The 26,306-nt window shown below is 42.6% G+C and overlaps 2 protein-coding genes across 3 annotated transcripts in view; one reads left to right on the top strand and one right to left on the bottom strand.

Moving 5' to 3' along the window:
• Positions 1-11,675, top strand: part of RIPOR2 (RHO family interacting cell polarization regulator 2) — a 31,574-nt gene extending 19,899 nt beyond the window's left edge. For both annotated transcript variants that reach the window (XM_026034879.1, XM_026034878.1), the window contains 8 exons: positions 931-1,099; positions 2,513-2,648; positions 3,602-3,763; positions 4,435-4,593; positions 5,639-5,841; positions 7,270-7,353; positions 8,670-8,760; positions 10,407-11,675. In XM_026034879.1, the coding sequence (XP_025890664.1) occupies positions 931-1,099; positions 2,513-2,648; positions 3,602-3,763; positions 4,435-4,593; positions 5,639-5,841; positions 7,270-7,353; positions 8,670-8,760; positions 10,407-10,507 (1,105 nt within the window). In that variant the 3' untranslated portion in view covers positions 10,508-11,675. The remainder of the gene's footprint in view (positions 1-930; positions 1,100-2,512; positions 2,649-3,601; positions 3,764-4,434; positions 4,594-5,638; positions 5,842-7,269; positions 7,354-8,669; positions 8,761-10,406) is intronic.
• Positions 11,676-19,232: 7,557 nt separating this feature from the next.
• On the bottom strand, positions 19,233-25,305 carry GMNN (geminin, DNA replication inhibitor). Its single transcript, XM_026034877.1, has 7 exons — positions 25,295-25,305; positions 24,883-24,946; positions 22,924-23,022; positions 22,470-22,608; positions 21,715-21,797; positions 21,530-21,640; positions 19,233-19,705 (listed from the first exon to the last, which is right to left on the bottom strand). The coding sequence occupies exons 2-7, from the start codon at positions 24,937-24,939 to the stop codon at positions 19,571-19,573; spliced, it is 624 nt and encodes a 207-aa protein (XP_025890662.1). The 5' UTR covers positions 24,940-24,946; positions 25,295-25,305; the 3' UTR covers positions 19,233-19,570.
• Between the last annotated feature and the right edge of the window lie 1,001 nt (positions 25,306-26,306).

Here is a 26,306-nt window from a genome sequence, read left to right as displayed (position 1 = left end):
TCAAAACTGCATTGGTTTGGGGATGCAAATTTAAGACGACACTTTAGCAAAAGTTTAGGTTAACCGGCAAAAAGAATTGTTAGTTACAAAATAACTTCGAGTTAACTGATATTTTTAAATTAAACTAGAAGAAAAAAAATCATTTTTCCCTGCAGTTCATCCCTAGACAGCACAGATTCCTGTTCCTTCCCCTTTCTGATGTGTGTGTGACTCAGTGAAAGGCCTGCAAGTGTTGGAACCTGGACTTGCAGCCAGACACACTTGCTCGCCAGGGAGCGAGCCTGGGCTTTGCACCTAGGCACAGGGAGGACCATTTTTATGAGACAAAGGTGGAAATAATGATTTAAAACACAGTGAGAATAGCTTTACGCTCTTACAGAAACTACTGGCAAATGAAGCTGTTCACATTGTGCCTAAAAGAGCATATGAAAACATCATGTCTCTCATTCCAGCAGTGGCTTTCCTTCCCTTTTACACTGTGCATTGAATTTGGCACCAGGAAAATAGATTTGTTCTTAACAGCTTAATGCTTGAGGGCACAAACTGTAACGCTGCTTAATCCAGGCCAATTTGGGAAACAATTTACCTACAAATGGAAGAAAACACCTTCACCACCAAGCAATAATAACTGCAGGTTGGAAAGACTTGCTGGTGAGGGCACTGCCTTGGCCAAGGCCATCAATCAGGGCACCACGGAAGACATTTGTCCCCTCAGTGCACACACGTGCTCTGCGCTTAGCTGGCGATCCCACTGCTCATTTGGGAGACGATGTATTCATTGGAAGGTCTCTGGCTTAGCAAGGGCTGTGTGGTTGCGGATCGCTGCTTTCAGCAGCTCTTCCTGTGCTTGCTGCTAGTCCCTGCGAGTGAGCGTGTGTTCTGTCTGCTGAGGCGGCGCTCGGCCCTTCACTGACCTCCCTCCCTTGGCAGTTACAGGCCAGAGCACCCCGAGGCCAGAGGCCACCTCAGCGAAGCTCTCACTGAAGACACGGGCGTTGGGACCAGCGTGGCAGGCAGTCCTCTTCCCCTGACCACGGGAAACGACAGCCTGGACATTACCATAGTTAAGCACCTGCAGTACTGCACGCAGCTCATTCAGGTACCCAGCTCGTTCTGCTCCTGCGGGCACCGGGGTGCCAGTGGCACAGGGTGCGAGCTGGCTGCGACGCCGGCCTCGCTCGCGGGAGGCGGCTGGGGGCACCACCGCGGAAACCTCCCCAAACGCTGCCCCAGTGACACCCCTCATCCCAACGCGCCAAAGGAAAAGCCTCTATCATTTCGGCCCACTCAGAACAGAGCAGACATGCAAACTACAGGCATTTCTGAGATGCCGCCTGGTAGGAAGGACGGGCAACTTGCCAGAACTGCTTCCCGCATGGATCAGCCACTGCCAAGCGTTAGAGGTTTCCCCTGGTTTCACCAGGGGATACTGAATGATGGCAGTTTCCCTGTTAGGGCAACTCATGTCTTCAGAGGTAAAATGGAAGCCCGGGGCTCCACTATTTACTCTAGCAGAGCCCTAGACAGTGATATTTAAAAGCGAAAGAGTATTCCTATGTATGAAGAAGAGGGGAATCTCCACTTCAAACTATCCATAAACAAACACAGTGGATGCATGACAGCCTCTCCGGGATGTCAAGATGGCCTGTCCACACTCGCATCTGACCAGCCCAACCTTTCAGAGCCTAAGCACAGCAAGTGTGATTCTAGATCTGTAGCCAGCAAAGGCATCGTGGGTTTCCTGCTGAATCAAAACATACCGCAGCTTCCTTATTACAGTTGGACTTTGCAGTGATAGATATAATTCCTGTTTATTTCCAAAGGTCCCACTTAAGCAATGCAAAGTGATCCTGATTTCAGTACCTTTAGTGCTCAGTTAGACACCGCTGCATCACAAGTATGAGAAGATGGCTTTGGCTTAAATAAATAAATATACAATAAATACACAGTCAGGAGAGACGAGGAGAGAGTCTGTCCCCCACACTGAGCTGATCTGATAGGAACAGAGCAGACGGCTGAAGGAAATGCAGGTCTCAGCGGTAGGAAACATTAGCCTGGGAAAAGCACCAAATTAATGAGGGCACCTGGGTAGTTGATCAGAGGTGAAACAGAGCAGAAAAAGAGTGATTTATAGTCTGCTCACTGGCAGAAATGTTCTGAAATGCCATGGCCGATATTATGCAAAACTCAAACAATATTTGTTGGCCTTAAGATTCATAAAGCTGAGCACATAAATCAGAAATAACTTATGCAAATGCCTACACTTGGATACTTAACTGACTGCAACTGGCTGAAGATACTAAAAATATATGCAGTAATGCTTATCAACTGGGACCATAAAATATCACAGAGACAAAAAAAAGTTTGAAGTAAAGGAGCTTCCAGTTGATGAATTTGCCATTACACTTTGTCAGGTGCCAGGGTTTTGGGAAGGATTTTTTTTCATCTTGAATTTTTCTAGTTCAGTAACTTTTTTTTTTCCCCCCTCTCTATTCCCACTTATTTTCATCAGCAAATTGTGCTCTCCAGTAAAACACCATTTGTCGCAAGAGACCTCCTGGATAAGCTATCAAGACAGATCCTGGTGATGGAGAACATTGCGGAGATCAGCGCTGAGCACTTGGGAAACCTTACCTCCCTCACGGATGGTAAGAGATGGGACAAGTTAGGGGCTTCGCTTTAACATGGACTGCTCTGGATATGTGCACGTGCTTCCATAGCCACTCTCCGTGACTACCCGTAGGAAAATGCACTGCGGCAAGAGTTGCCTCCCACTTGGGTACAGATGCTGCTGTAGTCACCGGAGCTGGTCAGTGGCCTTATTCTAGCCTGAGCACTGGCTCAGACTCCTTTTCTGGCTTTATCCAGAAATAAAAGAGGTAAAAAAGAAGGGAATATATGGATCCTTATCCTGCTTGACGTGCAGCAGATGGACAAAATAGCTGCAGAGGGGAGGGGATGCTCCCACTCTGAAAGAGCCTAGTCCTCTCTCCACCTCTCTTAGTGGGATCTGTTTTACAGCACCAGATGATAATACAGCTCTTTGAATGGTTTACCCAGAAGATTGTTTTCAGTCACTTCTATATAGAACTGTTTGTATGGCATTTGTTGCATGAATTTTCGTACCTTGGATGAGTTTAACATAGACTCAGTTACTCATCTATGTGAGCACCCTGGCAGGATAGGTAAACACACATTGGGTTTTTTTTTTTAAATGAAAATACAGAGGCAAAGTTGAGTGACTTACCCACACAAACAGCACTAGGACAAGGATCAGCTCCCCAGCCCCAGTCCTGTGTTCACACCATTTGCTGCATTCTCCCAGTGCTTCGTGGTATTTAAAGGAATGACACATCAGTGCCCTGAACTGGATCAAGAGCAAATTTTCTGCCATCCTACTGTGGCAAAAGGAAGCAACCCATTACAAACGTGGCTGTGAACACATGACCGTGCACTGTGAAATTAATGTCAGGGCAAACTACCAAACCAGCCTGCCCATCAGTGAGGTCAGCAGCCCTCCACACTAGAGATATTTTATCTTTAGGAACATAATGTTTTCAGCATGGCGCTCTCTCACCATTCATTTTGTCTTCTCCTCCAGCGATTCCAGAGTTTCACAAGAAGCTGTCACTACTGGCTTTCTGGACAAAATGTACTGGGCCTTCAGGAGTGTATCACACATCTGCAGACAAGATGATGAAGCAGCTAGATATCAATTTTGCCACCACTGTGAATGAAGAATGTCCAGGACTTGCAGAAACGGGTACCAAATGCTTTAAAAATATATTCACCTGTCATCAGAATAGAGACAAATTTGGTATTATTGTTTTCTAACAGACTTTACTCAACTCTGGTTGCTTTCTTCCAATCCCCTGGAGGTCTGTTTGGATGCAGCTCCACAATTCACCTGAAAATTAATGTAACAGCTCTTCAAACAATTTTGTCCCAAAATAATTATATTGGAATAGAATATGAGAGGTCAGCAGCAGAAAAAAAAAACATTTATGAACTATTCAGAAAGTAAATTCTGTGTCTAAGCAAGACTTCCCTAATTCAGTGGCATTGCTGAGGTGCAATTGGACTGTGTATGTGGATATGTGTTTAGGGATTCCCTATACCATGTGGTTAGGGAGGACACTGTATTGGATAAGAAGCTGCATTGGCCTTGCAAGATCTGGTTTCATTTCTCAGTGCAGCCCTGGAAAGAGCAGAGTCTAACTTGGGCCTCCCGTTGCCTGTAAACTGACAGAAGTCAGTCCTTATCCCTGGGGATGAGCTGGACAGAGGGAAACTAACTGTGCCCATAGCGGTGATTAGAAATGTTGGGAGGTACCTGGCTTTGAAAATACAGTTCTTCCTTTAGGATTTGAAGTGCAGCGTGGGATTTAGCCAGCAGCTTTTGTTCTGATACGCTCTTTTGTCCGCTGCTTGCAGTCTTCAGAATTCTGGTGTCTCAGATCCTGGACCGAACAGAGCCCGTCCTCTACTCCAGTATGTCCTCAGAAATCATAACAGTCTTTCAGTATTACAACTACTTTGCCAGCCACAGTGTTAATGACCTTGGAAGCTATCTGCTGCAGCTTGCAAAAGAAGGTAGGATAAATACATTTTGGAAACTAAAGGGGAAGTATATTCTGAGTCTTTCTGAGGTCAGAATAAAACAGTTTGGCCCTTAAGCTTGATTTTTTAAAAGAAAGTGGAAAAGAAGGCAAACAATTGCAGTAGATGCTACATATAGCTGCACATATTAAAGAAAAAGAGCTGATGCACTCACATCCTCAGCAATTTCTACTTCTGTATTAGAATGGGAAAGATCTATGCTGAAAGAGTTGCTTTTTATTAAATGGCTGATGCTGCTGGGCTGGGCTCCAGATCCAGGGAGGTTTCTGTGCTCACAGCTTTGATGGAGTTCCAGTCTTTCATCATCTTCTATGCACAGAGCTTCTGAAGCGCGGAGCTCCTGTCAGGAGGTGAAGCATCACAGCACTGTGGGGCTTGGCAGGTTCTGGCCCTGAGATCTAAAGAGGGAAGCAGACTTTCCATGCAGCACGCTCAGCTTTTATTCCTGGGAAGCAAATTTGTATTCTTTTCCAATTGAGAAAGTCTGAGGAACTTTGCCTAGTTTCCACTTTGGGCATGCTGGCGGGCTCTTACTCAAAAGCCTGGAAAGGAAAAGGCATTTCAGTTCACTTCTGAAAAACATAAGCCCTGATTCTTGGTGGGGGGCATCAACCTGCTTAGAAAAAAAGGTATCACAAAGATGCTTTCGAAGTCACTGCCTCAGCTAGAGCTCTGGTTTCACTTGCTGAGGGGGGAACTTCCCATTTTCCACCAGAGTCGGAGCAATGAGCAGGCACTCAGCCATCTCTGGGTGAACCCGAGCATCCCTTCCAGCTCATCTGCTCATCTCCTCCTCTTTAGGAAAGGTATCTGAGAAACTCAGCCCAGCTTAGAAGCAGAGAGCCCCATATAGGCACATCACAGTGCTGACAATTGCCAAGTTAAGGGGTTTTCGTCTGTCCTTTCTGAGGGTAGTTAAAAAAAAAAAAAAAAAAAAAAAAAAAAGAGGATTGCTAATGGGGAGGTGCTGGGAAGATAAATCAAGTAACAAGAACCTTTCTGCCTTTTGCACTTCCAGCCTCTGTGGTTCAGATGCTACAGTCAGTGAAAGATGGGAAACTGCAGCAGAACATGCCTAAGATAAACTCTAATAACCTTCCACCACAACAAGAAGTATTGAGAGCGCTGGCTTTGCTTCTGACGGAGAATAAAAATGAAGTCAGTGAGACTGTGGCATCGCTTCTGACAGCTACTGCAGAAAACAGGCACTTCAGGGAGAAGGTAAGGGGCAGAAATTCACCTATCCCCTACTCAGACATTATAAATTTCTTCATCTTTCAAATGTCTACATGTAAATTTTCTCCAGATTTAAACTGATCCAGAGGATGTTCCTATCTATTTTTTTCTGTAAATATGTAGATCTGTTTCTATCTGCCGTTATACTACGGAGCTATTAATCAAAACTGTGCAAACAGGTAGCAAGCCCTGTCCCTTCCAGCTGTCTTGCACATTTTAGCAATTTGGATGGGCACTCTCAGACTTAGCCTCTAAGTAACATTCCCCAACATCATCACTGTGCAAAGACATCAATTTGAGAGGTTATTCCAAAGAAGGCTGATATTCATGGGCTCTCCCACCATTTTGGGAAGGGTGGAACTGCCTTGAGTGAACCAGCATCAGTTCTGATAGCTTTTGTGAAACCAAATAATTCCAGTCTAAGATCTATCACTGATACAGAAGGTAACAAGCAGGGCCAGATTAAACAGAAAACAGAAGAGGAAGAAATTATGGATTGACTTCTCTCTCTTTCATGGCAGACCTTTCCCTAGATCTTCAGTTCTTGCACCCTCCTTGTTCCCAGTCAGGATAGAGTGAAAGAACAAGAAGGTGGAAGGAGACAAGAGTGATAGAATGGGAAGAATAAGAGGCAGTTCATTCTTTCCTGCTCTTCTCTACCAATTTAGCCCCCTCTTTCTTTGCCCACCCGCTTCATTTTCCATTTTTGCGGTCTCTTGGTATCTCAAACCACCCTCTCACCCTTCCAGCTTCATGGAGGCAGCATTTCAGGGAAAATACAGCCTTCTTCTGGATTGTACACTCAGACAACATCTGGTTCCCTGTCTGAAGAAACCGCCCCCCTCCCTCCCAGATGCCTTAAGGCATTATGGAGTTCATGACGCTGCCGCGTGCCACTAAACTTTGCAGCTCAGGCTGGTTTTGTTTGCACAGCAGTAGTTACTGATTTCTCCAATCGAGCTGTAAACTGGTCTAAGCAGCTCCTGGTGAGCTTGCAAGAGTCATTCCCAGTGCTGGTGAAAACCGTCCCAGCCTGTTTGCTACCATCACTGTATTAGAGGAACCATCTCAAGAGGCATCTCGAGGTATTTAGACTCCAAGGCCTATTTGCTCCCTGGCAGGTTTTGCAGAGACGCCAGGCTGCGCTGCTCACTTCAATGTGAGCATTTGCTCTCCAGAAGCCGCCCTCAGAGCACGCACCTCCATGAGTCAGTGGCCTGGGCAGCCTCTGTGCTGAGAGCCTCCCTCATCTCTGTACTTGTGCCCACACGGCCCCCAGTAAGGAAGGGCTTTGCCCTGGGCTCCATGGGGCAGCAGCATATCTGCAAGCCACCCTTCTGCTCACATCTGTGCAGATATTTTCACTGTTCCACTGCTCTTTATCTTGTTATTCTCTTCTTTATCTGTTTGCAGGCCTTGATTTATTACTGTGAAGCACTTACCCAGCCCAACCTCCAGCTGCAGAGAGCAGCTTGCCTGGCTCTAAGGTACCTCAAGGTAAGAGGCAAGGCACTCAGCTGTGGCACTTGGCATTGCTTTTAAGATGGGGCATATGAAAATGACAGGGTTTATCTTTTGCATTTCATCTTTTGCTCCCTATCATACTGATTTTAAGAGAATGACCTCTGCAAAATATAGAAAAAAAATGTGAGTTCTGGTCGAGAAGACATCCTCTCCCAAAATAAAATTAGCCTTAACGCACATGGTTTGCAACTGTAGAAAAAAAAAAGAGAGAAAGAAATTACAACTCACTTTGTGATACCCCACGGACTGTGTAAGCCAGAAGCACAAACCACACAGGTAGATAACTAGTACACATGAATATAGGGTCTTTTGCTCACTTGTGCTGCTATTTCTGCACTTTACTTGTGACAAAAAGGAAAAACAAAGTTGCCCTTACACTGGTCGTGGAGAGCCCTGGGAGGCAGCAGCTGTCTATGCCTGCCTGGTACTAGATACCAGGCCAAAAAAATATATGTTCAGAAGAACTAACACTACAGACTGATTATTTCTCCCTCAAAACTGCACCTGGAGAAGACAGTTCTAGAATGTAGCAGCATCCCAAAATCGGCACCTCCTCCAATATCACCTAGACACAAAAGACTCATTTCCCTTGAATGAGGTGCCAGCAGGGCGCTAGCCTGTTGCACAACCCACCCTGACTCCCAGCCTAAACAAGACACATACAAACACCGACTCCCTCGCCCAGAGCCTCTTCCCTGTGTCGTGGCTAAGGAAGGTACCTGCCCTTCATTCCCCTCGCTCTGTTACAGGGTTACTGCAAGACCTACTTAGACACGATGACAGCTGCTCTCTCTGCAGGGCTTTGCAGCAAAGCACAGCAGATTTACTCCTTTTCTTCTCAAAATAGCAAAAGCAAAGAAAACTGTACAAGGGCTGGTCAGCACAGACACCAGTGAGGAGCCTGCAGCAATAAATTCAAGTGACTTGGTTGACCAGAAAACTGCTCCTACAAATACAGTTAGGCCAGCAGGAACAGCCTGTTCTGACTCACCAAGTTTGATAGGCTGGGGATGAAACTCCCTCCCTTGTCACCTGCCTCCCTTTCCTCTTCCCACTGCACTCATACATTGGCACACGGACAGCCTTGTCCTACAGCCCCTCGCACAGCCTGTAGTCAAAAGTCAGCCTTATTTATGCAAATAACATACTTATATTTACAGAAGTATTTGTGCATATGTATACAGTCAGAAAGAAAGTGCAAACAAGACTCAATGCAGTCGCACAAGGTTGTGAAATAGAACCCCTGTTGTAACATGTAGTGCTAATACAGTTGGGTTTGTACTTTCCAGGCTACTGAGAGTATTAAAATGCTAGTCACACTCTGCCAGTCTGACAATGAAGAGATCAGAAAAGTGGCATCTGAAACCCTGCTCTCCCTCGGTGAGTTGCATGTTTTATAGCAACATACACGTGTTTCTGTTTTTAAACACAGCAGCTAATTAAGGCACCTAAGATATACAAATGCAAGGCTCTAGGCTAAAATAAAACTTTACCTAGAGACTCAAACAGATTTAAAATACATATTCTTAGAAATCATTGGTTTTGAAAAACATGAAAATGGACCAAGAGAAATTAAATTGCATGAGTTTGGAGAGGGAAGTCAGAAAAAAATAGCGAAGAAGTTGACAGAAATATTTTATAACGAAGCTGAAGAAGCAGAGATGTTCTGTGTCATACTTTTCTTTTTAAAAAAAATGGACCAGGAAAGAGAGCTGCTGCGTTTTAAAATTTCATGATTTTAGTCAGGTCCCTGCTCGCCCGGCACTCAAGCCAGTAACGCCAGTGATTTGGCTGAACTAAAATCACAGCCTTTGTGTCCTGCATCTCATGGGAAGTCTCCACCTGAGAGTCGTAAGGAGACAGGAGCAGCACACCGTGTGTCCAACCTTCTCCTCTGGGAGAACACTGTGTCACGTGTTGAGCCTCCAGTTCTTACTCAGCTCAACAGGCTACTCAAACAAAACTTACTCTCAAACACCCTTAGCACTGCCACCTGTTCCATGTGGGCTAAGTTATTATTCTGTGCTTATTTGGACACCAGTCTTGCCGAACTCAAACATCTTGTATAGACCTTCATCTGTATCTGGCAGAACAATCTGCCCATCTGCCGGTCATCCAGCTGCACCTCAGTGTGAGGCTGAAACACAGCTGCAGAGTTGCAGGGTCACACTACTTCCAGGACACAGCTACAGTATAAATTAAAAAAAAAAAAAAAAAGCCTATTGCTGGCCCTCCTTTGGCTCCGCAGGCTACACATGAATTTATTTCTGCCTCACAGGTGTGTCCCTCTCTGATGTTAATCATGCAAATCCTTCAAACATTCTCTTTTTCACTCAGCAATTCAGCAGGAAGTCAATCCACTGCTGGACACGTTATTGATCTGGTCTTAACACAATTAACCAAGGTTACATTCATAAACTCCAGGAGATTGTATTGCCCAATTGTCAGTTCCATTCACTAGGCTATATACATGCTGCACTTCGGTGCATACAGATGTCAGTACCTGAGAAAAAAGGGCTTGACAGACACAAATAGTCAGATTCAGCAAACATAGCACTTCCTTTTTGCCTTTTTTGGTGACATGTTAGTAGACACACAGTTAGATTTACTTGTTAGAAGTGCCAAGGCAGGAATTGAGAAGTAGATAAACTTTATACTGTTCAAGAACGGTGTAAACATCCTCTGCTTCAACTGTATTACAGCTGCACCTGAGACCTTGAGAGACAGAGATAATTCAGAAGACAACAAATAGTCTCATATAATCATACAAACCACATCTGCTACTGTTTTACTCTAAATAAAACCAGCAACAAACTACAAGGAGATAAAAAAAATAATAATATGAACATTCAGAGCACAGTTTGTTTTTTAAAGTAATTTCTGAAGTTGCCTTTAATGTTATAAGAAAGTCTAAGAATGGAAAGAAGATGCCAGCAGATCAGTGCTTTCTAAGAGCAGAGAATCCAGGATTTTCAGTTTTCTATAACGCTAACATGTTTCATTAAGTTTGAATATTTTGTGTTCAGGTGAGGATGGGAGACTGGCATACGAACAGCTGGACAAATTCCCTCGAGAATTCGTTAAAGTTGGAAGTCGACGTGGAATGGAAGCTGCCACAGCTTTTTAGATGAAAAAGAACCTGCCTAAAATTTAACAGTCAAAAAAAGATGGAGCATAACTGAGTACGGGAAGTAGAAGGAAGACTTGGCAGAATTCCATGTGAATGTCCTGAAATGTAGCAATTTAAAGAGTTTTTAAAGAAAAGCAAAATGTAAGATCCAGCTATAGAGTTCCTACTGGCTCCTCTATGCAGCTTATGATGGAACAGCTGGATGCTGAGGAAGAATAGTCTTTTGATTGCTCTGTAATAATGTATTTGCAGTTATTCAGCCTCAGCAAACTCCCGAGTTTTTAAAGCCCAGCTTCTTCCTAGATTTTACAGAATATAATATTTGCTTCTTTTAAGTTGTTGTGCAAGCTTGAAATATGTGCTGCAGTATCAGACAGGACACGTGGGAGTCCACGCAAGCAGAGCTATGGATAAGCCTCCCTCCCGCTGGGAGGCGGGTGGCTGCGGCCTTGCGGCGGGGCCAGCAGCGCCGCCCCAGCCCACGCCGCCGCCGGCGTCTCACAGCTGCCTCGACGCTGAGGTAAAGGACTCGTGTGGCCGAGCGCTGCCTCCAGAAGCAGCACGATGCGAGCCCTGGGAGGCGTCACTTCAGTGACTCATGCTCAGCACCTCTGCTGCTCTTCTATTTCCTTCCTCTTGCCCTCCAACAGTGACCGTCATTAATCCTGGGATTTGCTGGGGGGAGGTGAACAATCACGTACGTTCAGAAAAACGATATGGAAAGGTGAAGTGCTCTCCTCACCCCCTCTTTTCAGGGAGACCAAAAGCGAGTACAACATATTGCACAAGTCCCCAAGCCAAGTTCTGCAGGCTGCAAGCAGGACTCATACCCTCTAACTAGTAGCTTCCCTAGAGTGATGGCAATATAAAGTACTAGAACTAGAACAAAAGTGGACCTCAGAGGCAGTAATAAACAGTGTGAAGTGAGTGCGGTCGCTGCCCTCACTGCAAAAATGGAAGACGGTGCCTCACGATGTTGGTTGTGGGCCTTAAGTTAACAGAGATGAGTAGAATTGAACAGAAGAGTGTTCTTGTACTGTGTTCATTATGCATGAAATGCTATTTAGATGTCAATTAAAGTATCCAGATTTGCATAGATTATATAACGGAAGATTGCAAACATCTCACATCAAAAAGAAGCTCTGTGCGCCAAACGCATTTGGCAGGCAGGATTTTTGTTTTGTTTTAGGTTTTTTTTTTACTGTGAATGTTACAATGTACATATCTGTATATTTATAAAATTATATTCTTCCTTTAATTAAAAAGTACATTTTGTACAGTTCAAAATGGTTACTTGTTTACTGAGTATAGACTCTTTTTATAGAAGGTGAAATAACCATGTGTTTTATGTGTTTTTATAACACATCTATCCCATGAGCTGAATTCTCCCAGGTGTTCTTTTGTACTGACTTGTGCTCTTTTTTTTGCCTTTTTTTTTTTTGCCTTTAGTTTTGTGGTATTTGTACTCACCATATTTCCTATCACTTTTAAGTTATAATAAAGATTATTTTTTAATTACTAAGTACATCAGTCCGTATGTACAGTCACTCGTTATGTCAGCAGCTTCCCCAAAGTGAGGCTCATACAACCTCCAACCACAGTGGAAATCAGCTCCCAGACTGCTCAGTTAGGGCTCCCTACTTATTATTGGATTAAACTTGTTATTGGTAAACTTTTTTAATCATTTTAAGGCAAAGAGTTTGTGAGCAATAGCTGTCTTTCCAAGTCTGGTCATCAAGTCACCATTTTATCGCAGTCTCAGAAAGTTTACCGAAGTTATGTGAAACCACCTGCTAAGTGTCTCTCAGAGTGGAAACATGTAATTCCCGCTTTGTAGAAGGCCAGCTCATGGAGATATTAAAGCAGTCCTGTTCTAAATCTTATCCAAACATACAGATTACAGCACATGACCAGTAGACATAGTAGAGAGTTCTATCTGAGGGCAGAGAGTGAACTCCAGCTTCTTGTGTGCTAGAAGAAATGGTGCAGTCTTAACTTGTGTTTTAATAGGCACAACTTTGCTTTTTCATAGGAGACTGGTTTGGCAACACCTACCTTTCCCCTGACAGTAGAAAGATAACTATGTTAGAAATTAAATATATCGCGAACCAGACAGGTAAAGAGAAGTAGAAAAAAGATGAAAACATGCTGAAAATTTGGCGATATGAAGTGAACCAAGATACATTTTACAAAGAGGAGTTTTAAACTAATGTTTTACTGGGGAGTTGTCACATTTCAGTGCTCCTTCTCTGTTTGTTCCACAGTGAGTAGCTCTTGTTCCCATCCTAGAACCTCAGCAAGAAGTGTATGTTTAAGAAAAAACAGAATATTCTTATATTCCCATAACTACTAAAAACTCTTATTTAAGTAAAGCAGGAAGTACATAACATACCTATCAGAAACTTGCTTATATTTTGTTTATTACAAGGTAGAACATTACTTAGAAACTATGAAGTCACCAAATTCTATGTAGTGCATTCGGAACCGCTGCTTAGTTACAAATTACCTGGTTTCTTTCAAGCAAACACAAGTGCCCTACATTCCCAGCTAAAACAGCTTTCAATGTCACTCAAGTTGCTTTAAAAGCTCCACAAGGAGTACCAGGAAATAATGCTGAAGAGGATCCAAAACTGTTACCAAACTTTTATCGATTATCTTTTCCCTTCTGTGAAGAAAGGGCCTGACCAGACAAATGACAGTGCTCTTCACCATAAAAAAATTCAGGATTACGGCATAGACCTGAGGAACACAGAACTACCAATAGAGGAGAGAGCCCAGGCTGCAATGAGCATAGGACTGCTGGCATATACAGGTACCGTGACAAGTGGGTTTGATGATACACTCTACTTTTGTCTAATTGTAGTTTGAATCCACCCTTTGTGAAGTGTATTAAAGTGGAGCCAGTCTATTATTTTGTTATAACCTCTTAACAGCTGCTTATATAGCTCATACATAACAGGTAGGAGCAAACCCCGCTCTTAATAAAGTCATAAAAAAAATCATAGAAATGGCAGTTGGAACGGTTAGAATCATCTCTTAAATTTAAGAACAAAACCAAACAAAAGGCCCAGAAGTTTCTGCCTTTAGAGTTACATAGGATTCACTTTCCAAAAGTTTTCTAAGTCTTCTAAAACCAGAAACAGCCAATTATATTTGTCTCCTACCTAAGATGTTCCTGTGCCCACAAGGCTGGCGGTTCTGCTTTTTCCTACTTTGCTTAATGCAAGAGCTCTTCTTCCAGGAGTGAGAACAGAAACAACCACGTAGAGACAAAGTCAAGCAAACATTGGCACAACCAGTGCCGCGCGAGCCCGCAGGCACTAATCACAAACCCTTCTACTCAGGGCTGCAGCCGGCCAACTCCCGCAAACCTAAAGGTGAAGGCCAGCCCAGGAACCTCGGTTTTCTGCCAGGGTTTTCATACTGTTGTCATGTGTGTGGTTTCTCCCCGGTGGATATAAGCCCGAATTGCCTCTGTGCTACTCCGGCTGCAGCAGAAGGATAAATTAGCCTGCCCAGAGTTCGCACTGCCCTGAGGAAGAGGCTTCCTGTACTCCATCTAGCCCAAGGAAAACCACCTAGTGCTGCTTTAAAGCTGCACTCTGTGTTACATACCCATTATTGCTAACTTGAAGCATTCAAAATTAGCATTCAGTAAGACCAGCTGGCAGTATGCATGACATAGGGACCTCACCTCTTCCAGGCTTGCCAAGAGGCTGTTTTCTGCCCCAAAGAGCCTCCAGCTGGAGTCTTCTCCAGCTGCTTCTGCTTTCTCTCTGCTACCCACATGACACATTTCAGTAACTCCATGAAGCCGCAAGAAAATGTTTAGGTTTAGTTAGGTTTTAGTTTTTAAAAACTTTCAAGTTTACATTTTAGCTTTCCACCACAACCATTAAAAAAATTCACTCTCAAAAAAAGCCAGTGAGAAGATAGTCCTGAATTCCAGAATTTGAGCTTTAGTAAGGTAATCAAACGCTAAGATGCTCTGAGAAATGGCCAAGCAAGTGTCCAGATTGTGTACACAATACATGTAAGTGTACTCGGTATTGCAGCTAATGCAATTTGAATAAGTAAATAAGATTTTAAACATTAAATCACTTCGAAGCACAGATCCTAAAGCTTTGCTGAAAAATCTCATCTTTGAGAATTCCTCAAGTGTTTTGCTTTTTATGCTTTATTAGTTCTGTTTAAAATCATGGTCTTTACCTACACCTTATTCACAGTTTCTAGGCATCAAAATAAAAACTCCAGCTTGTTATTACTAATATTACAGCAAACTGCTGAGAGCACTATTAGGTTCAAGAGCAAGATTCTTAATCTATCTTATTACTATTGCAGCAAAACATATTAGTGTGGGATAAATTTTGCTGATAAGCAGTGGGATTGTCTAACAACAAGATGCACTGTAGTCCTCTCCAAATGCTTGGGTGCCAGCAGAGGGTACTACAGACGTATCATTATTCCCAGGGATTCAACTTGGAACGTAGCCGATAACTTCTCCCTACAGACAGATCTTAAAGCAGCACCATTATCACTTGCAGAACTATTTTGTGCTATTAGATAACTGGAAAAAAAAATTAACAATACACAATATTTTCCACATAACATCAGTTGATGATAGCAGTGCAATTCAGTTTCAAGAACAACAGAGCCCAAGTAGATTTTCAACCTCTGCTCAAAACTTCCAAACCAGTAGAGTAAATGAATATGCACCGTGCTTCCCCACAAAAGCTGCTGAGCAACTGAACTATCTGTGCAAAGCCTGCAAACGAAGCTGCAAAACACAAGGGTGCAGGCCCCTGGTAAGCAATACAATGCCAAACACCAAGGGATTTCAGCTGCCCAGCCTAGTAGTGATTATAGGCTAACTCACACCTGCTACACATTATGTCTTAAATACAATAGGTGTTTCCATTGAAACTTTTATTTTTGCTAAACATATTTTCGAATTATAAAGTTCTTCCTCATATGAACCCAAGTTTTAAAGTTTTGTTACTTTTTGAAACATCTGGCATCTGAAAAAGCTCTTTCTCCTAACAGAAAAAACACTATAGTTTGACTTACCTGAAAGTCACAACTTGCGTGAGGCTCCTCTGCACATTTTACAGGAGCAGTACTAGAACCTGGTCCTTGCAGGTGGATCCTACCTCTGGGAAGCCTCTGGATACTTCTGTGATTCAAGAAGTCATGGCTGTAACCTGTGCAAGGAAAAGGGAGTCAGTTTGCTGGCCAAGTTGGAACACACACAAAAAAAAAAAAAAAACCAATAAATTTCTGAAAAATCCCATTCCCCAGTCAGGTTCCTGAATGGATGATCTGATCCTGCTAGCAGAATGTTCTCTCTAACCTCCATATGCCCCAGGTGATGCTCATCAGCCACTGTCACATGGTTGTGTGTCAGTGGTAGATGAGAGCTTCCCTATACACTTATACAAAAATAACAAATTCTGTAAAAGAATAATGTACTCATATATCACTACTATATATTTGACAAGTCCTTCACACATACATACCAAGTTGCCATATATACTATGTAGGGTAATCATACTGCGTGTATTTTTTAAAAAAGGCATTTTGAGGACAGTAAACCTTCAAATTCTTCATCCTTTTAGAAGATTCATATGCAGTGCTTACATTACATTAATACATTGTCACCTGTTTTCATATTTCTATAGGAGAAATATTTTCATATTTCTCCTTCTGACACAATAACTGAGGCACATGGAGCTTACACTATTTAAGGTCCAATGCATACATGAAAGAGCAATAGCATATGTATGGGCTCAAATTCCATACTATCAGTCTGTCCTCATACCTAACCTTGTCCTGCTGTGTATTCTTCCAAGGGTTTATATAGCAGACTATTCTCTACGACATAGCAATTAAGAGGTCCACAGCAGCCTTGGTTTGGAGATCTCCTGTGCAAGTTACCGTGTTTCTAACCCAGGTTCTCTGTACATTGCCATCATGTTGTGTGTTACAGGTGGGACAAACGCTGCAATATGCGCATCAGAATACATACAGGACTTGTATGATCTATTCTGCACACAACCCGTATCAACAAAAGCAAGGATCCTCGTACTCCAAGGACTGTCCTGTATCTGTTATACAAGTCCTGGCAACCGAAGAAAGGCAAAAGATTTAAATCTAATAACCTGTCTTCTTGAGCACCTGGAAGAAGAGCAGGAGTCAGCATCAGCGACGGTCCAGTTCTGGATCTGCTACCTGCTGACAGTTCTGTGTTCTAACAACATCCCCTGTATCATGGCAGTGCACAAAGTAGGAGGTGAGAAGCTAGAAAAGAAGCTGACAGCCCTGTCTCGCATGGATTGGTTTGGCTGGCCAGATAACTATGCAGCAGCGCTTTTTTCCCTTCTAGGGTTTCAGAGACTTCAAACTGTTTCATAGGTTTAAAAGGGCCAGCTCAAAAGAAGAGTTATGGCCTGAACACTGTAAACTAGCATCCAGTTTCCTTAAAAAAGTACTAGTGCAAATTAAAGGAAACATCTTTCCCCAGCCTTTCTACACATAGATTGAGGGGCAGTTATTCAATGTGGTTTGCTACACCTGTGTGCTACTGGGCTTTAACATGAAATGGAAGCCAGGCGGAATATCACTTCCCCCAAATACTTTCAAAGGCAATAACACCAGAAGCATTAAAACATCCATTAAATTCCTGAAATGCACATAGGAAAAAATCTAAATGTGCTTAGAAACTAGGCTTCACCTGTAGACTATAGCTTGCATAGAAATCTGTTAACTAAGGATGCTGTCGCTGTGTCTCAACTTTCTATTGCACTTCAGTAAAGTTTTGTGCACAAGACTTGGGAAATGCATGAAGAAAATCCATTTGACTCAAAATACACACCATGTCTCAAGCTTAAGTGAAGATAATGATAAATGACTGTAGGAACAGAATATAGCTGCTTACAGGTGAACATAAAGTTCAGAGCTGCATTCCTCAAAAGCCTAGCTCCATAGCGCCCATCCGATAGTTTCTCAGGAACCCGCGAGGGTTTTTAAGTGCCCATGCTGGCAAGACCTTCAGCACGTAGCTTATAGAAATTCTGATAAGAATCCATAAACCAGAACATTTCCCATTACCTCAGTCCACTGGAAGTCAGTGGCCACCACCTGCTTTTAAAGCTGCCTCAGGAAGACTTAACAAGCTGACTGCTGAAAATGAACTTCAGGCCAAAAACTCTGTATTTACTCTCTCTCTATTCCTTCAGTGCTTGCACAATGAGCTTCCCCCTCCCCCCCCCCATATAAACATCAAATAAGGTTAAAGTAACCAGTATAAAAACACACACAAAAAAAACCCTTTTCAGTCCTGTAAATGCTTTCCAAAATGAAGCAAACATTCCTATTCTAATAAGCATAAACTGCTTCACATCTTGGTAAATACCAACACTTCACTTTTAAAACAAACCTTGAGTTACCTCTTAGAATAGCTCTCAAGCATATGCTGTTTTATTCCCATCTAATTTTCAGTGGAGCTGCTTTTAAGGGCAAACATAATAACCCATCTTCCTTTTAAGTTAAGCAAATGTCATCTCTCTAGAGAGAATGATCTAGCACTTTTTGTTTAGGTAAGCTCCCCCTTAAAGACAGATCTTGGGGAAAAAAAGAAAATTCCCTCCAAAAAGGGACAAAGGCAGTTCTTTGAAAATACCCAAGAGCATAAACCTAAGTAAACCTCAGATGACCTTGAGTCTCATTATCAATCCTGGAGTCATCCTTAAGTCTCAATAACAGCTCAAATTTGTGTCTCAAAAATGGGGAAAGGACAAGAGTGTTTTGTGTCCGTAGAAGTTGCCTGTTTTCCAGACACTAACAGTCTTGTCATGTTCTTTTCCCCTCATGCTTCTTTTATTATAAATACCATACTTCACTGTAACCTTCCTTTGAAAAGCCTTAAACATCAGAGATTAGCTTATTGTTTACCAAGCACAGGAAAAGGCCTGGACTGTTTTCATCACTGCTTGCTCACCAGTTTAACTTTGTTGTACTCCCAGTAAGATAACACTAGCTTTGCCTCCAAAGAAACACAGACATATTTTATTTCCCTTCACAAGTAAGGCTACTTTAGATAAAGCTCCCTCCTCTACTAAGAATCTTGTTGCACCAAACTTTATGAGAAGGTCAAAGCAGCCTAGTACTACATAGTCTCCCCAACACTTGGTACAACAGACTTTTTGCATTTACCTTTCAGCTTCCTAACCCATGCATCAATTCCATGCTTACAATAGGTTTAGTCATTTTTGAAGCTCTGGTATTTGCCTATCAGGGAGCTCCTAAGGACTGAGATGTAACCTATTAACTGCCACTGAAATTTAAGTACAACTTTTTATCAAGCTGAAGTCTCACATACAAACGTGTTCATTTAAAGTTTAGTATTTCAGTTAAGCACAAGCCAAACGAAATCAGTGTTGAATACAGAAGAGTGACACAATCAAAGGGTTGCTCTTAGAGCCAAAAAAGTCAGAACATGTCCTTAGCCAAGCAGAATCCTTCAGCAGAATATAGACAAGAGCAAGAAATCCTGATGTGCAGCCATGGGTAGCAAAACAGCCTTCAATAAAGCTGTTCTTCAGAGATCTAGAAATCCTGGGAGGTCAAGAGCACCGAGACACTCACCAGTTAATTTGATGACTTCAATATACAGTAGTTACAACTTGGAACATAAAAATAATTCTCATCCAAATAAGAGGCTAAGTGTTTTGGTAAAGATTTATTTATCAGTTTTCATGTATCATGTCAGACCAACTGACAAGATACTATTTACAAAAAAGGTTGAAATACACAGTATTTGCATTTATACAAGCAACTAAGTGCAGCCTGTAACGTTTTCTAATTGGTATCAAGTTACTCCCACTGCTACATAATTCCAGTTAAAACAAACATCTCTAATCCTCCCACAAGAGTTTCTCTATGTCAGAAACTTTAGTAGACCTTTTCAAGAGGAAGTCTGCAATTAAAAAAGCCACATGCATGAACCCCTTTACTTCAGACTTTGTTTTAAACAAAGTGAAAGTTAACCTTCCTCAAATCACACTATACTTGTACTGGCCCTTCTTCAGGAGAGTCATCTACATCCCCAGAGTTAATTTCTTCATTTTCTTGTTCAAAATCCTCTAGAGCCAGAGTTTTCAGTGCCTCAAGATTGTCAGGTACTTGCCCAGTTAGCCTCTGGAAAAACAACAAAGACAATGTGAATTTAACATTCTTTGCAGTTAATAGCCAGGTGGGAAAAAAGGCTGTGTATTAGATTAAGCAAAGATTGAGTCAGCTTCATTTGGAGAGGGTGAACTCTGAGGGGGGGGGGGGGGAAGGGTTCAAGGGGTAAAGACAAGGAGACTTTAGGACGACACTTGTAATTTGCAAGATGGAGGTAGAAAACTGGGATGAGAAAGCAACAGGCTTGTTAACTGGTCTTCAAGTGGTAGGAAGTTGTTCAGCAGATTTGTCTTAGACAACCTAAAACATGGGCAACTGTTTCACAAGTCAAATCTTGCTGTATTACTATATACTGCAGCACTAAGTCCTTTCTAGGAAGAAATCAGTTCACTGTTATAATTAGCAATAAAGAAGCCAAGTTGAGTGTAGATGAAATGCTAAACTAGGATACTGGTCTGGCAACTGCTACCACTGGGTGATCAAACTAAAGTGCCAAGGGGAATAAAGACAGAATTGGAGGAGTCTGCTTTTGAGGTTCCAGCTTGTTAGGCATCTCACTTCAGGAGTCATCACCACTCACTTCTTGAGCTAAAGGCTCACAAATGAGCAGCTTACAACACTGGTAAGTGAGCTTAACTGTCTTATCTGCGGCTCCCAAACAGTTTCCAGTTGCACTGGCTCTTTAAGCCCGTAAGTCATTTAATTTCTGCCTTGGAGGTTATTACTAACAACTGAACTGACAATGCCCTCTTTGTCAGTGTCAATGAACACTGACAAAACTAAATCAAGTATAGTAAATTAGTGAAGTTTTTCAGTACTGAGCCAAACAATTGCATCAAACCAGCTTGATCAAATTAGTTATTCAATCATGCTGCTTGTGGTAATACTCCCAGCTTTGTTTTCAGCTCCACTGGCTAATTAGAGTCAAAATACTTAATCACCCAGCTTCATCTTGAGAGCTTAAATTCTTGAAAAATACCATAGACAATCACTTGCCTTTTTAAAAATTTGCAGATTCCATAGCTAACCATTGACTACAGGTCAGTAGTTGCTGCAGACAACTTACTCCTCCTTTCACAGAACCAGGGAGAAGGCTACTTATTCCCTAGGAACTAGGTGAGAGGGAGAACCAGGCAGTGTAGAGCTATTTAGGAAATTAAATTTTGAAGTTTGCAGCCTCAAGTGCAAAACAAACAGGCATTACTTCCTCAAAGTGATCCCTAGTGGTATCAGTCTTAGCTTTTACCTAAGGAGACATCACCTTTAATATCTTTGCTTAAGGTGTGCAAACATGTACTCCCTGGACAGGGCAAGGTAATTTGTGTTTACAAAATTATGTAAAAAAAATCTTTTATTTAAAGTAGTAATTTTCTTATTATTTTGTATTCATTGGTATGAAGCCTCACTTGGCTAGAACAGAATTTCATTAAACATTTTTCAACTAGTAAAACTTTAAATCTAGAACCACATTTTTAATTCATCTACAGCAGCTGTTTGCCACATCTGCCACACAAGCACTAGATGCTTCAAAATTAACACTCTCAGATTTTTCCAGTTCCCAGTTGTCTTCCTACACGTCTAATAACAAAGAAGTCATCAGTCTATTCCTAGACATTGCAGCCTCTTTCCCATTAAGCTTTGGCTCTAGATACTTGATCTGGAAAAGACATTCTCTTACAAGAGCCTTTAAGTCTCTTCTTAGAGGAACCCCACAAGAAAACAGCACATCTGTACAAACTTAGTACAGAGAGTCATGCCAGCACAAAACAGAAGCTTTGATTAAAAAGCTTCCTTCTCATTCACTCCATTGTGTTAGTTTAAAGTTCCTTCAAATACCTCAATCACGCTGGTCATGTAACGCACATGTTCCGCTAGTGACAGGAGCTCTTCGTTTTCTTCCTTTAGAGAGGCAATTTCACAATCTTTCTTTTCAATTTCTTTGTGCAACTAAGGTCAAAAAACAAGAGGTTAAAAAAATGCCAGTAGTGAATAGTAAAGAAATCTCATCTTTCACTTGCTACCTTCTCATTTTCTTGAAGTACTTCATACAGAGCCTTCCTCCTTTGTTCAGCCACTTCTTTCCAGTACTGAGATGAAGGACTTTCTGAAGAGAGAAGCTACAGTAAGTCTATGGTAAGACAAGATTCTAATAGATTCAAGATACCCAGCTTGGATAAAAGTATTCCATACACTGCATGAACAAGCTCTCAGTATAGCGTGGGTTTTCAGCTGTCTCTGGGAAAGCACCTGGAGACATGAGTTTACGGGACACCTCATATTCAATCTGCAAAAAATTTTATCAGGCTTGCCAGCACACACTGCAAGATGGACAGCCACACTTGCAAGAGTCAGACTTAGCCTCTACTTTACGGAGAACAAATCTTGATATTAAGTCACTGTCCACTAGGACTAAGTAGCATTCCATGAAGCTTCAGATACCATTTTAAAACTAGCTCTGAGAACTAACCAGACTGAATATTGGCCCACTGAGCCAAAGCAGATATCTGTTTTGACACAGTCATTAGTTGCTTGCAGCTTGTTGTTTCATTTGGCTTAGAACTTCAAGACTTCACACTGCTGCATGGTACAAGCTTATGGTAGCTAACTATGCTTATATTTTATATTATAGTAAATAAAGTGTAGTTAATTCTTGCTAGGCAAGACATAAAACACCAAACCTCTATTAAACTGACAAAGGAAGCATGCTTCAAGTTATGCTTCCAACAAAAACATCACCTTTGAAGTGCAGGGAAATATTTCAGGAGCCACCACATACTTTTTATCATGAGATCTACTGCTTGAATGACATCATCTGTGTTTTCATTTTCTTGCTCATTGTCCACAGCAGTCTCAGTTTTGCACACCTTTGAAGTTAGCTTGCTATTCCAGAGTTTCCTTTTGATTGAAGATTTCTCCTGCATAAAACAGGTGTTTGACTTCAGAACACCAATATACATTTAACTCTGCCCATTCTCACATAAGTTGATCTGCATTAAGCCTCATTTCTTCACATTAGAAGTTCTATCTCACAACAACCTCCTTGATACCCACATACTTAATATCAAAGTTCTGAAATACTTCCTTGAATTATTCTGAAGCTACTGCAGTTAGTGTTGCTTAGAATTATACTCAAGTTGTGTCACAATTTTTCAAAAATGGCTTTTCAACTTAAAAGTTCAAAAGCAGTTTGCTCTGAGCAGAGACCATCATGTATTTAGACGTGATCATACCTCATTATGTCTGCCAACCAGGCAGCCTGCAGCTGAAGGCTGAATCATTTTGAGAGTCCGTCTTGGGGCAGTATTGCATATGGTATCTGAGAAGTACTTCTGAAAGAAAGAACATGGTATCAAACAGCTACCCTTCTCTGCCTGCACTGAAACTCAGGGTGCATATCATGCTTTCATTGCATTAACACATGGCTTGTCTTTAAGATGAAATGTCTGTTTTAAGACTTAACTACATTCCTTTTTTTCTGCTTGGTCTGGTCAATTGTAACATGGACTGATCTTAATCATGTGAAGGCTCAATCCCTACCCATCTTAACCTTTGGCCTTCTTAAGGGAGCTTGAAGAGGTCTTAAAGCAGAAATACTTCAAGGCCAGCTACAATGCAATGACACATGTAAAACTTTAGTTAAGTCATATTTGACAACAACAGCACTAGATAGAGACAGGGAAAGCAACAGTGTAATTGTATTTTACGTGGTAAAGCCATGCAAGTCACTTTAGCCAGTACTGGTTCTCATGAAATGCACACCACTTGTCAGCTTCTGATTATTAGTAATTAGAAGTGTCATTTCTCCATCAAAAGGGGTCTAAAGCTTCCCTGTTTGGATCCAGACCCACTATTGTTTTGTATAAACAGCATGTTTATCACCTTTCTTGTCATGCATAAACACTTATTTCCTGGATTAAAGCTCTCTGATTGGGCTAGTCATACTGCCACCAAGGGATAGCAAACAGTGGCAGACAACCAAGCAAGAACAGCCAGAACACAATGCCACAGCAGCGTGAGAAAGTCACTGATTCACACCGTACTCCAGAGTTCACCTTTCCCACGGTTAAGCCTCTGCCACCAATTATCCTACTATTGAACTGAAGGACAAACACCAGCCACTGTGAGAACCAAAACACACACACAAACTCATGTCAGACACTGCTTGCTGCTATTGAAGATCACAGTTAAATATATGCTGCCAATGATTTATTGACCAATACTCAAGTTAATCCATTGCCTTTAATTATTTTAAATAATCCAAAACAATCTTACAATTCTTAAACAATCTGAAGAATTTAGAAATATTCAATAGAGCAAAAAAAGACCATATTTTAAGTCAGACTTATCTATGATTTTTCATTAATACCAGTGACTATTACAAATCTAAATTTATCCTGCATAGTAGAGATACTAGCCTCTTTGCATTCCCATTAGGGGCTACATTAAAAGACTATAAAAACATCATTTAAGAAGGGAGAATAAGTTACTTACACACTTTCACAGCTTCTAATCCAAGACATCCCTTAAATTAAATTATATCTTGCATTTCTACCAGTTCCAGGGCAAATGATTCTCCTGAGAGGGGCTTTAGAAAGGAAATTGCCTGCATAGGTATGTCAGTTAAAGGATGCTCAGAGTGAGACAGATTCAACATTTAGAATTCATTCCAATATGCAACAAAAGCTGGCTAGCACCCACATTGCAGGCTCTGAGCATCCAGGAGAGCCCAGTAACATCCAGGTATTCAGGCTTAGTCTAAGGGAAAGCCAGCACCTAAATCACATGGAAAGGCAGTGAGCTACCTCAGGGTCAAGCTAAAGAGAAAAAAAAAAAAAAGAAGAAAAAAAAAAAGACACAAATTTATTTCTTGCTGGGCAATAGAAAAAGAGCAGCCATAAGCACATACACACTAGAAGCCAGGGACAGCATTCCCAAGCCACATGGCATGCCAGAAGATTGCTCAAGCCAACAGAACATGGGCAGGTGAGAACACAGTACAAGTGATTGCTTTGTGTTGCCTTCAGAGGATATAAAGCAGCTTATGTCAGACAGTGCATCCACTTCCCAAGGATTAGGGAGCACATTTCACAAGAGAAGGCTGTGTTCCAGGGATTTGTCATGTACACCATCTATTTTATGTGCTTTAATCTATTCACTGTGCTCCAGCTGCAAGAGCTTAGAGTTTATACCTGTAGAGAACCTGATGATTTTTCCACGGGAAGTTTCTTTTTCATTTTGGAATTCATAGGATCACTGCAAGAGAAAAAGCAAACGTTGCAAGATCGCAGTGGCTCCCTGCCCCCACCGCGCGCCGCCCAGCGCCGCCTCACATCCCAGGGCGCCAGACTATCCCACCGCCCCCCTGGATGGGCCGCGGGCACGCGGCTCCCTCCCGGGCCGCGGGAGCCAGGGAGGGCAGGTCCCCTCCCCAAACCCACTGCTCTCGCGCTCCCCAGCGCGGCCAATGGGGAAGCGAGCCCGGAGCCCGCGAACACCCCAACGCCGGCCCCGGCAGCGCGCAAGCACGCCGCCATACCCCCTTCCCCACGGGCCCGCGCCCCACCGCCCGCGCGAAGCCCAACGGCCGTAACGGACGCTCACCGCCGCGCACTCTCCCGCCGCATTCGAACGCGCGCGCCACACCTGGGGCGCCCTCCGGCGCGCGGCTATAAACGAGCGGGCCGCCCGCCGCACGTGACCCGCCCTCCTGCGCGCGCCGCCCCCGCCCGGCGAGCCAATCGCGGGCCTCCGCCGCCATCCTCGCCCCGCCCCGCGTGCCAGTGGCGGGAAGCCGCGGCGGGGGGCGGGGCGGGCCGGGCCGTGAGGGCAGCCGCGTGAGCGGCGCTAACGGTCGCCCTAACTGCCGAAATACGGACTGAAATTCAAATAGGGAAAACGCTCCGAATTCAGTGTGTCACATACGATCCCAGTTATCCTTAATTAGCTCCGCTAAGTATGTATCAGCTGTGCTGTGCTAAGTTTACTCGAGCAAACTTTACAAGCACGATATTGTAAATATTACATTCTATTTTTTATTTATGTTAGCAGTCTGCTAACTTCTGAGGAAATGTCTGTGGGGTTAAGGATGCACTCCTTGCAGTCAAGACTCGCAGTAGATTGCTAGCCTAGAGCTGGCCATCAAGCTTTTTTTCTTTTTTTTTTCCAGGAAATACAATGTTCCTATTAGAAATCATGATAGTTATGGAAAGAAGTACTAAATTAACATGCCACCCTGTCACACATATTTGGAAGTAAATGCACTTAGAGGAATGTTTTAGAGGAACAACAGATGAGAAAAGAGAAAGGCAGAGTATTAAAAATACAGAATTAAGAAATCTTTAAACAAAAGTGAACAAATAAAGCAGGTCTCTCTTGCATAAACTTGCTCAGTCTGTTGTTGACCCATGTAAACTCTTACTATCCACAACATGCTTTGGCAAAGAGCTGCAGGGCTCAAATGGCTGCTGGCTGTAAAACACAACTCTATTATTTTTTTTCTTCTTTTGAACCTGTCTTCTCACAATAACCTAGTCTTGTAGAGATAAAAAGCAGTCCCTGTCTGCTTTCTCCATGTCATTTGGCTTCATCCATCTCTGTCATATCCCATTCCAGT

The sequence above is a fragment of the Nothoprocta perdicaria genome, unplaced genomic scaffold (assembly GCF_003342845.1).
Source record: "Nothoprocta perdicaria isolate Ctin4 unplaced genomic scaffold, notPer1 scaffold_151, whole genome shotgun sequence".
In the NCBI taxonomy this organism is placed as follows: domain Eukaryota; kingdom Metazoa; phylum Chordata; class Aves; order Tinamiformes; family Tinamidae; genus Nothoprocta; species Nothoprocta perdicaria.
The sequence above is the reverse complement of the archived record's forward strand: the minus strand, read 5'-3'. Positions and strand labels throughout refer to the sequence as shown.

Coding starts and splice junctions, on each gene's coding strand:
- GMNN (XM_026034877.1), bottom strand. CDS start 24,939: ATGAATTCCAAAATGAAAAAGAAACTTCCCGTGGAAAAATCATCAGGT. Junction 22,609..22,923: donor TGGTTGGCAGACATAATGAG/GTATGATCACGT, acceptor TGTTTTATGCAG/GAGAAATCTTCAATCAAAAG. Junction 21,641..21,714: donor TACTTCAAGAAAATGAGAAG/GTAGCAAGTGAA, acceptor TTTTGACCTTAG/TTGCACAAAGAAATTGAAAA.